The sequence below is a fragment of the Sebastes umbrosus genome, chromosome 11 (assembly GCF_015220745.1).
Source record: "Sebastes umbrosus isolate fSebUmb1 chromosome 11, fSebUmb1.pri, whole genome shotgun sequence".
Classification (NCBI taxonomy): Eukaryota; Metazoa; Chordata; class Actinopteri; order Perciformes; family Sebastidae; genus Sebastes; species Sebastes umbrosus.
The window spans coordinates 27,299,643-27,312,093 of record NC_051279.1 but is presented as its reverse complement, the minus strand read 5'-3'; the positions used below and the strand labels follow the sequence as shown (position 1 = coordinate 27,312,093).

At 42.3% G+C, this 12,451-nt stretch overlaps 1 protein-coding gene across 1 annotated transcript in view; it reads left to right on the top strand.

Moving 5' to 3' along the window:
- Positions 1-12,451, top strand: part of ldlrad4b (low density lipoprotein receptor class A domain containing 4b) — a 220,495-nt gene that overhangs the window by 75,670 nt on the left and 132,374 nt on the right. The window contains exon 2 of the mRNA XM_037783658.1: positions 5,951-6,748. Within this exon, the coding sequence (XP_037639586.1) occupies positions 6,709-6,748 (40 nt within the window). The 5' untranslated portion in view covers positions 5,951-6,708. The remainder of the gene's footprint in view (positions 1-5,950; positions 6,749-12,451) is intronic.

The window sequence follows — 12,451 nt, the reverse complement described above, 5'->3', positions numbered from 1 at the left end:
CTCAAATTTGTCCAACAGCAAACACACAGCCTGTCGGGACGACTAGCCGTCCTCAGATGACCCGGCAGACAAACAGACAGACAGACAGACAGACAGACAGACAGACAGACAGACAGACAGACAGACAGACAGATAGCGGTAGTAGTGGGGTCAGACTGGACTGACTTAAAGGTACAGTCAGCAGAAAGAGTGTGTGTGTCAGATTGGAAGAGATTGGTTGCAGGAACAGTCCTACCTGATAAGCCATTGACGGTTTGTGCAGTGCAGTCGTTTTATATGAAATATAATGTAACATAAATAATATAACATTCATATAAAGGAATCAGATATAAAGTCCTTACTCCGAGACTCCTGAATAGAGCATATGATGTTTTAATTTCTCCACCAGAATAGAGTGAGACTGTGATTTAACACACACTATACAATAATGTCCTTATCAGTTGCTGGGATATGCACACGTTGTAAAAATCCCACGTTTTAATTTCTGTGTCTTGCTGTGCAGCTGCACCTTAGTCGCTCCAACTCTGACAAGAATAACTTGCTCTGCAGTTAGATAAAAAAAAAAGGCAAATCTATTCTGGGACTTTTTTTTCCTGTTAAAGTTTCATAAATCAGTAAGTTTACTTTTGTCAGCTGCTCCAGTTGTGTGGCAGGTGTATAATATGGATTCAACTGAAACATTAAAGCTCCAGTACGCAGAAAGTTTTTGGCATCAACGGTTAAAAATTCCATAATAACCATTCAGCATATTTTAATTCAAGTGTTCTGAGAGAAGACTTCTGCACCTCCTCATGGCTCTGTTTTCAGGCTTTAAAAAATCTAGCCCGTGACGGGAGACTTTGGCCAATCGAAGGTCATTTCAGAGAGAGAGAGCGTTCCTATTGGGGGTTCCTATTGGCTGTGCTCCGGCTGGTGGGCGGTGCTTGGTATTTTCTCAACTGATCTCAACATGGTATCGCTTTAATAACCTGTGTGGGCAATGTGAGCAGGACTGCTTCATGATAACATTGGATATTGATATGATCTTTGCATCAGTGTGATGGCATACGTGCCTGCCTGGTTATTGTATTCATTTTGCAAGTGATCCTGCAGAAAATGTGCTATTACTAAAATGTACTAATACCACAATATCTATTAATGTGGCAATATAAACATACATATACCGTGATAGAGGATTTTCTTCATATCTCCCACCCCTAAACCAGAATGTATTACTGTCCCCACCCTCCCATCTTCACCTCCGTAATGCCTTACTTCATTTAACAGGAAATCATGAACAGTAAATCCTGTTAAATTGGGATTCCTATGGACAAACTCGTATTAAATGTGGGTTTGGGACTCATTATCCCAGAAAAGATGTGTATTTCCACATTTGGTGATTTACATGTATATGGTTTTAGCTATAGAATATGTTCTTCTATGTGTTAGACAAAAAATCCCTCTAAAAACAGTATGACCCTATCTCAAACATGCACTAGTGAACAATCAAAGCAAAGCTGTGGTTAGCTAAAAAGGTCCACTCCCTGTCTCATTTATGATGTCTCTGAATGTCCCAAACTTCATTGAAGAAACTGTCAATTTTACTCCAAACATTTGTCAAATCAAACAGACATGGCTAGAAAACAAAACGATTCCTGGTTGGAGCTTAAAGCAATTTTTCTTATTTCATGAAAATGTGAAGAAGGATTTGATTGGACAATAATATTGGGGACCGTTGACATGAATGATAACGTTTTGGAAGCCCACTGTTTATTTATTCTTTCCCTTTTACAACCGTTCAGTACCACTGACATGAATACAAGTCAAATGCAAAGTTTCTTCTGATATTGCTCGCCATTCAAACTCAGTTTGCGGAAGTGAGGTCACTTGTAAAACAGACTTAGTTAATGTTGCGACTCTTTGAAGATCGACAGCCCTGATAGCGACTAAATTGCTGCATCATCAGACTTATCTCTGTGTGGATTCACAGGCTGCTCCTCTCAATATCAAACAGGATTAATCTGTGATAATTCTGCTCTAAACAGTTAGTCTAGTGTGGCAGCCTCCTCTCCTCTCCTCTCCTCTTCTCTCCTCTCCTCTCCTCTCCTCTCCTCTCCTCTCCTCTTCTCTCCTCTCCTCTCCTCTCCTCTCCTCTCCTCTCCTCTCCTCTCCTTGACTTCTCCAGAATAATTTCAATCCATTTTATACACCACGGGCTTCAACTCTGGATACTAATTTGGCTTCGTCACGAGCAGACAAATTGATGAATCACTGGTAAAGCACATAATGAAGAAGATATCCGTCTACAGTACGTCACGGCAGCCCAGTTCTCGCCCTTTACTTTTCCATTTGTCAGGGCACAAGCTGTTGCGTGTATCCTGACTGCGATAAGACTCGATAAGAACAGGCAAATGCAGCTGAGATAAGACAAGCTAACAGAGATCCGTCGAGCCTTTCCAAACCTCAGACGGGGTGTGTGTTTGTTTACCGTCTGTCTGCTTTTTCCACCAACAAATTCCTCCCTTCCTGTGTCATTTCACTTCTTGAACTTTATTTGATTTTTTTTTCTCTCTCCCCCTCTCTTAAAAAAAATATCTTTTCTTTCTCTCTTTTGTTTCTTTTCCTAGTTTTTCTTCTTCCTACAGGATTCTCTGTAACATCTGCCTTCCTCCTCTGTAATTTCCCTGTGATTTTATCTATACGATCTATCTGTCCTACACCCAGGGTTTGAAATTAGCACCTGCCACCTGCCAAATGCGGGTAAAATTGTTGGCAGTGGCGGATAAAATCATCAGGCCATCCGCCACTTTGGCAGACAGGGAAAACGCTAGGGATGTGAATAGAGAATCGGTTCTTGTAGGTTCCTTTTCTGATTCCTTGGCATCTCATGCCTCCGTGTCTATTTATTGCTTTCCGACAGTTCCGCATGCACAATGACGCATACGCACGCTGTATTATGTTTCAGGTTGTTTGGGACCAGAGCCACGGAGGAGAGAAAAAAATGCTCAAAAAGCATGGCGCTGCTATTACTACTAAACCTGAGGGGACGCGCTGTATTTTTCCCTGATAATGCGACACTGAGAGCAACAAATCCATGTTGAAATCAACAGGAGGAGAGTTAGTAACATTATCTGTTAGCAGCCGGTGGGCAGTACAGTTCTGCTTGGCTAAATTGTTGCCATTGAGTTTCCATTGAGTTACATTATGAGGCATTCAAGCTCTGCTCAGTAAACATGACTATTGGGCGAAGGTAAATTACAGTTTGATGAAACAACTTGAATAAATCCAGTTGTTTTGCAGATGTTTTCACAGCAATATAAAGTAGATACAGCGGGTAAAATAAGTATTGAACACGTCACCATTTTTCTCAGTAAATATATTTCCAAAGGTGCTATCGACATGACATTTTCACCAGATGTTGGTAACAACACAAGTAATCTATACATACAAAGAAACCAAAACAAATAAGTTCAGAAATTAAGTTATGTGTAATAATGTGAAGTGACACAGGGAAAAAGTATTGAACACATGAAGAAAGGGAGGTGCAAAAAGGCATGGAAAGCCAAGACAACATCTGAAATCTATCAGTAATTAGAAAGCAATCCGGCCCCTTGTCAGTGCAAATTAATATCAGCTGGTTCAGTCCCAACTGATGGCCTATAAAAAGGTGTCTAATTACCAAGGTGTCACACAAGAAACATCTCATGATGGGTAAAAGCAAAGAGCTCTCTAAAGACCTTCGCAACCTTATTGTTGCAAAACATACTGATGACATTGGTTACAGACGCATTTCTAAACTTCTGAATGTTCCAGTGAGCACTGTTGGGGCCATAATCCGGATGTGGAAAGAACATCATTTCACCTTAAACTGGTCACGACCAGGTGCTCCTCGCAAGATTTCTGACAGAGGAGTGAAAGAATTATCAGAAGAGTTGTCCAAGAGCCAAGGACCACTTGTGGAGAGCTTCAGAAAGACCTGGAATTAGCAGGTACAATTGTTTCAAAGAAATCAATAAGTAATGCACTCAACCGCCATGGCCTGTATGCACGCTCACCACGCAAGACTCCATTGCTGAAGAAAAAGCATGTTGAAGCTCGTTTAAAGTTTGCTGCACAACATTATGACAAGCCTGTGAAATACTGGGAGAATATAGTCTGGTCAGATGAGAGCAAAGTTTAACTCTTTGGATGCCATAATACACACCATGTTTGGAGGACAAATGGCACTGCACATCACCCTAAAAACACCATACCAACAGTGAAGTTTGGAGGTGGAAACATCATGGTGTGGGGCTGCTTTTCAGCATCCGGTACTGGCAAACTTCACATAATTGAAGGAAGGATGAATGGAAAAATGTACCGAGACATTCTTGATAAAAATCTGCTGCCATCTACCATGATGATGAAGATGAAACGAGGGTGGACATTTCAGTAAGACAATGATCCCAAACACACAGCCAAGGAAACTCTCAATTGGTTTCAGAGAAAGAAAATAAAGCTGCTAGAATGGCCCAGCCAATCACCTGACTTGAATCCCCTTGAAAATCTATGGAAAGAACTGAAGATCAGAGTTCATAGAAGAGACCCACGGAACCTTCAAGATTTAAAGACTGTTTGTGTGGAAGAATGGGCCAAAATCACACCTGAGCAATGCATACGACTAGTTTCTCCATACAGGAGGCGTCTTGAAGCTGTCATTACCAACAAAGGCTTTTGTACAAAGTATTAAATAAATATCAGTAAGCGTGTTCAATACTTTTCCCCTGTGTCATTTCACATTATTACACATAACTTAATTTCTGAACTTATTTGTTTTGGTTTCTTTGTATATATAGATTACTTGGGTTGTTACCAACATCTGGTGAAAATTTCATGTCAATATTACCTTTGGAAATATATTTACTGAGAAAAATGGTGACGTGTTCAATACTTATTTTACCCGCTGTATTAGAGAGAGAATTATGACCTGTATAACTTCCTAACAGCTTGCCGAGATTTTTTTTTAATCAAAGCAGATATTTAAATAATCATAATCATTTGAATTGTGTTTTTATGCAAATAACCACTTTAGATGACAATAACAAAGTACAGTACAGCTCTGTGTACAGTAGGCTACCCTCCCTGCACCGAAAAATAGGGCTCTCCCAGAAGCTACGGTGTAATTCGAACACTGTAATTTACCATGCATATAATCTTTTTTATGTAAAATATATCAAACATTGAATGACATCAGATGTAAAATGTTATTCCTTCATTTAGCGCAGAGATTTCAAAAGTGGCAGATACAATTTCTGAGTGTCAGACAGTGAAAAAAGTTGATTTCAGACCCTGCCCCCAGCCTCATTTCATCTTGCATGTTCTGACAACAAAAAGAATAGTTGCTCTTTTACCAAAACCGATCTTCCTCCGATCCTCCAGCCCCCTCCTCCTTCTCCTCTTCTTTTCTTTTGGATTTTATTCCTTCCCCAGTCGGAAAAAAAAAGAAGCGGCGCTTTCACACAGTAAATAAAGTTTAGTTGTTTCCTTAGCCGTAGCCTCCCCCAGCCCCGTTTATCAGGCAGACTTCAAAGTGGCACACTGACATGTGGCTCTATCTTCCCCCTGCTCTGTGAAATAGGGTCACAGGCAGCACTTGGCTTTCAGAAAAAAAACTTTTCCCTTTCATGTAAGAACCTAGTGGGTGAGAGGAACTAAAGGGGGCCATGCCAGCCAGCCAGCCACCCACCTGCTATCCAAACTGAGACACACACTGCGGCTAGTCCTCTGCCTTGTGTGTGGGTGTGTGTGTGTGGGTGGATGTGGACGAGTTGTTGTTTTTGTGCACTTTTCTCAACTGGTCATTGCAGGCCAGCAGTCAGCCCTGCCCATGTTTTGCTTGGGTGTATCTATCTCGCCTGTTGTTTTTGGTATGATTTTATTCATTGAGTTTCTCCCTCTCTCTGTGTGTGTTTTCTTTTTCTCTCTTCTGTAGCTGTGGAGTCGGTGTGAGAGCGCCTCCGTGCTTCGTGCTGAGCTCGGGACTGCAGCAACGGGACAAAAGACATAAGAGGAGAAAGAGAGGACGGGAGGCAACAAAATCACGGGAACAAATCGTCGAAAGAGAATCGGCGGAGACGGCATGTTGATTAGAGCTGAGTTTAAGAGACAAACCTGACTGTGGAGGAGACACTGAGAGATATATAGATTCTTAGCTCACAGACAGGAAAGAGGCTCACCTGAAGCCACACAGGTTGGAAAAGTGAGAGCTACGAAATTCAGGGTGTTGGCCATGGCTGCAGGCCTGCTGCTGGGAGGATAGAGTTCAACCACACCTACACTGCAACTTCCTCAACCTTCATCCATCCTCTCGTAACCTGAATCAGTGTGTCGAGACCCCTCCAACTTCCTCTTCCTCTAAGCCATCACCACATTGCCCAAGTCCTGTGTACTCATCACTGTTAAAAGCCAGTGACATCGTCACACAGACTAGTTAACCAGTCAGCTGTGTTACTTGGAGAGAGTGACTCTGCGGCAGTCGCAGTCGTTGCAGAGTTTGACGTACAGCGGCCTTTTTTATTCCCGCACATGGACTGTTGATGAAGAAAGATGGCAGCGAGACTGGCAGGCGCCGCCCCTTCCTCTCGGCCACCCTCCCTCCCCCCAGCGGGCGTGGCTCGGACCGGTTAAGGTGTGTCTGTTGGCATCCATCGCAGCATCGGCAGCAGCTGGCAGAGCGCGGGAAGGAGCAGTATGCAGGAAACTGACTTACCGGCCACAAATGCCTTTAAAGGTAAACACTGATAATGCAATGTGTGTCAAATGTAACACAATAACATGTTAACGCAAATTTGTTTTAATGCCACTATTTTCTTTAACGAAACTTTTTAGGTTGTAGCGGGCTCAGTTATGAAACTAGAAAACCTAAACCTCTATTGGTACCAACCATGCCATAATAGCTTTTCGAGAAAGGAGGCTACATAACGCTCCAAACTTGCGCAAAATTTTGGCGAGGAAAAACTGTCATGGCCATTTTCAGAGGGGTCCCTTGACCTCTGACCTCAAGATATGAGATTGAAAATGGGTACATAATACACACAGTAAGCCCTATGAACATAAAAACAACGTGGGGAGCATCTGGACGAGCCAACGAACAGCACGGGGGAGGAGATGCTGCAATTTATTGATACAATGTTTGCGTCCTTTTTGTAAAATAATTAGTGAACTGTTCATCATAACATTTTTATTTGTGAACAAATATAATTAGTTAAACATTATTTAAAAGTTTTCTGAATCTGCTCTTTTAGGGCAAACATTTCAGACAGAATTACATGTTCAGACAAAGGCTGTGATATGTGTAAATAATACAGTAATCCTTTAACTAGTAATAACTATGGTCCAAAATGATCAAAAACCTTCACATTTTCTTGGGGGAGGACCCCTAACCCCAATATCTTCTAATATCTTTTATTCACTGTAGAAATTGAGAAAATGTAGGAGCGTCCTGACTGGGACACTGCTCCTAAAACCTGAATAATAGCCGACTATAGGCTACAAATAACACAGGAAAGCACTTTAACTATTAACACTAAACAGTGTTATAGGCCTGCTATAGAAGATGCATAGCCCAAGTATAATAATATAGCAATAAAACCACAGCTGATTATGACTGTCTCAGTATAACATGCTTAAAGAAATAATAAACAAACAGGAAAAAGTCACGAGAGATTGCTGATAGCGGCCGATACACACTCCAACATGTGAATAAGGAGAGTACTGACACTTATTGTTTTCCACTTCAAGCACTGATGTAAAACCTTTTAGAATTGCTGACTCATCAACATAGGCTTCTTTATGCATGCTTGTACAGTACATCTACAGTTTCTGTGAGTTGACATCTCCAGTATGAGGGAATCAGACAGGTCACACTGTTCGAGGTGAAAAGTTCACAGCCGTCCTCAGTGGAAATAATAAGCTCTGTGCTGCCCACAGTATTAGCCTCTGTAAACTAAAGCTTAATGGTTTGTCATTAAAACATAATCACTTACTCTAATTATGATTGTTGTAACTGAAGTCGTATGCAGGCAGCTCTCCCTCTGGGGAGTAACTTCCTCTCTTGCAGCTGAACCGTTGCTCAAACCTAATATCTAATGACTGGGTTCAGACCTGTGACCATGCTGACTGACCTCAGTCAGATCATGAGATGAAATCTGTTTACTTTTAGTCAAATCATGGTGTTTTAAGAAGACATTTAGAGTAGGGCTGTCAAAGTTAACGCGATAAAAACTTGTTAACGCAAATTCTTTTCAACGCCACTAATTTCTTTAATGTAACTTGGGATTTTTAGGTTGTAACGGTTGTAGTTTTAAAGCTAGTTTGTCGTGAAAGATGCTAAATAACGCTCCAAACTTACTTAAATTTTGGCGAGGAAAAACTGGCATGTCCATTTTCAAAGGGGCCCCTTGACCTCCAACCTCAAGATATGTGAATGAAAATGGGTTCTATGTGTACCCACGAGTCTCCCCTTTACAGACATGCCACTTTATGATAATCATCAAATACAGTTTGAGGCAATTCATAGTCAAGTCAGCACACTGACACACTGACAGCATGGATATGACCTGCACCCTCACATGTTAAATCCAAAGTGGTAAACACTACACATACAGTAAAGTATGGAAACATTTTGGGTTTCACACATTGCAGGAAAAGCAGAGCTAGACATCATGTCTAAAGCTGCATGCTAACTCTGTCACGGACAGGAAACGTTATCGTATTGCGGTAACGTGGGGTCAAGCCGGCCGTCACTCTCATCTCCGTGGTCAAATGGGCCGACGCTACAACTATAGAGCACCCATATACTGACATTTATGTTAAATGCATTCAAACGGCTCCGATGGAGCTGATCATGGATGTATAAAGAGAACGGAGCTGACGGGAGAGCTAGAGACGACCTTGGAGAATTTAGAGGAAGTATACACGTGTGACTACGTCTAGTTTTCAAAATAAGGTGTTATCAAAGGGAACTGTATATACAGAATACATATATATATATAAATAAGATTGATTGGATTATATTCACCAGAAGTATAAAACATTACATGTCCCTTATAAATTAAAAAGAAAATACCACTAATTTGTGAGGGAAATGTATTTATTCTTTGATTTTTGGGTTGCTGGGAAAAAAAATTAATAAATAATTCCTGACATGACTGATATATTTGACTTCAGGACACCTCTGACTACATACATGCTGAAAATCAAACATTTTACTGTATTAATTTAGATATTTTCCAAAGTAAAAGTCCCTAGAAGTGTATGATTCAACTTTTTCTCATGATCTAATGTTAAAAAAGTTAACAAAAATAAATCATAATATCGAATCGCGATACTTAAAAATTGCAATACATAACAAATCAGCACCCAAGTATCGTGATAGTATCGAATCAGGAGATAGGTGTATCATCCCAGCCCTAGTGTGTGCCACTGGTTGTAAGTGGAAAAAATAGAGCTAGCATCAACAGTGTTACACAGAAAGCAGATCTCAGCACCGTTGGGGTGCTGCTTCTTCCAGAAGGAACCCATCCTCTGTGTGTTCTCCATCATGTGAACAAACAGCCTCTTCAGACAGACTTATGCAGATTATACACCCATGAAGGAGGACTGATGGCATCCTTTCATGTCTCCTCCCTGTCTGGATTTTCAGACTGCTGCAGTGAATTTCTCCTCCTGCCATTTTCTCTTTGATTGCCGAGAGTTCGGAGTCCTGCTGCGATGTTTCCATTGGCAATGTTAACCAGCGCACACGTAGGGATGCGCTCCTCCACTCGCCACCGATTTGTCAAAGCAATTTGACTTGCGGCTGAAGCTCGCTCAGTCGCGTAAACGACCACGGGCACGGAGCGGTTGACAGAACCTTTATTCTGAATATGATGGCATCTCCGAGACAGACATCTCACTCTGTGAGCTTACAGAAAACCGCACTGACGGAGTGACTGAGCCGCTGACTCATTCACATAGACCTTAGCTGGCTGCTCTCTGTTGTTTCCTATATGGGTAATTAAACTGAACGTAGTGGGGCTAGTATGCAGTGTGTGTGCTGCGTGGTTAAGAGTTTGATTAATGCACTTCAAATCTTCACACACACACACACACACACACACACTAGCTTATCTGTGAATATGTGTAAGCATCCTGCTGTTATTATTAGTGTGGTCAACTACTTGCAGATATGGAGAAATCACTCCAGAGCCGAGCCTTCTCTCTGTTCTCAAACCACATGTGTTACATAATTCATCAGCTGTGTGTGTGTGTGTGTGTCTGGGTTAGTTCTGGTCAGTCTCCGCTGAGGTCCTGTAGGGTTGAAAGAGGGGAATGAGGTCGTCAGGTGGTAGTAAACAAACGTGCCAACATTCAATTGTAGGTGGACACCCCGTGGTCGATAGCTGTTAACGTAAGGTTTTGTTTACTGCGCCGGGTTCATGTCAGGTAAAACACACACACACACACACACACACACACACACACACAGACGTCTGGCCTTCCACTCTGCCCAGCCGGGTCTGTGTGTGTGTGTCTGTCTGCCTCTGTGTTCAGTTGCATTTTAATCCACACTGATTTCCATGGCGAGCTTGTTATTGTAAGCATTGTGTTCTCAGGCAGACACAGACCAAGGCCATGTTACCAACACTGGAAAAACAACTTTTTCTCCCATCACACTCTTTCACCTTAAAGGTGCAATGTATAAGGAAGAGAGGAGGCTGTATTACGCACGAGCTTGCAGCCGGGCACTGCGTAATGCGCGGAGAGAGCAGCCTCTAAACGCCACCATTTACGAGTAGAGGGCCCCGCAAACGTGACTTTGACTACACCACTGTATATATAGATGGACAACGCATCTCCTCATCTTCCTCTCACTATACAGGAAACACTACTGCTTTTGTCCACAGGGACCGCTAAAATCGACACCAAATGAAAGTTCCTCGTAGTAACTTTAAAGCCCCCCCTCCAGTGTAACTTGTCATTTCTATGGTATTTCATATTTATTTGAGTCATTTCCTGACTCAGTTGATTAGCCACACTGTTTGCCAAAAACTTAATTTTGTGCTCAAAGTTAAAAAAAAGAAGGTTGTTGGTAAAACGGGAATATGATGTATGACTATAGTAGAAGCTGCAGGTCAAAGGTCATCCTCCAAACTTGCGCAGGCACTCATGATCGTTTGAGTTTGAGCAGCAAACTGATAAATCTGTTAGTTTGTCTTTCTAGTTAGTTAGCTAGTCCAACTTGTTGCATTAGCCAACTGAGAGTTTTCATTTTATTTTTTATTTTCCTCCACCTTAGTTTAGTGTGTTTATTTTCACAATGGCATTTGTGTGTGCCGAGAACGGGTTCAATCAACGTAGTGGATTACACTAAACAACACACCGACTGTCTCTCTCACTCCCTCTCTTCTTTACCGTCTCCTCCTGCTGGAGAGAAATTAACGGAAAGCAGCCGATGCCGTTTTGGGGTTTGCGGGCCTCAAACAGGTCCGGATGACGATGGGGAGCACAACTTTCAGCCCAAAAGAAAACAAGAGAAATGTCCCGTTAGTGAAATAAACGACTCACAGTGCAGCCCGGTGTGGTGTCGGTGCTGGAGCTGAGGCGAGAGCAGCCGGTGCTGGTGGAACCAGCTGGTTGGAGGTTCACCAGCAGGTGAACCTCCAAAACTTCTCAAAACTGCATTTCAAACAGCGGACCTCGGCAACATGTCTATCCGTCCTCCGGTGCGCTGTGGCCGGCGTGTGGCGGTGCGGCTCCTCGGTGCAGCAGCAGCCAGACGGCCGCTTCACCAGGAGGAGACGGTAAAGAAGAGAGCGAGTGAGAGAGAGTCGGTGTGTTGCTCTAATCTTGTCTCATTTGTGGTCTGATGAAAGGTAAATTCATCTAAACTAGGTTGAAAAACGATGCAATCTGGTTGCCATGGTAGTGAATTACATCTGACTATTAACCACGCCCCCATTCTCTGTCTGAGAAAGAACGTTAACCAAAAAACAGGAAGTAACATTGTCTGGAGGGGGACATTAAGCCATCCGTAGCATTCCCACTCCTCTACTAACCAACGTCTTGATGGAAACCACGTACAGTCAATGAATGAGATCTTTTGTAAAATAAAGTGGCGTCTACTCTGGGTTGGATTTTGAAGGAAAGTCTGATGGATTGCAATGTATCACTAAGCAAAGGGTGGTCTTGCTTTGCAGTCATAAATAAAACTTTGTGAAAGCCCAATGAAAAAAAAAAAATCATGTCCCACCGTTTGTTTTCTTTAAAAAAGAGGAAGAGGAAGAGGAGAAGCAATGTCCTCTCAGCAGGTACCAAAAAAAATCTCCCTCTAAATCTCACCAATGTCATATTTTCTTCACCTCCATTTTCTAACAGCCCCCTTGAGGCAGTCGATATACAGAGAGACAATACTGCAGAGTCAGTCCCAGTCTGCCTCCCTCTTTCTCATCCT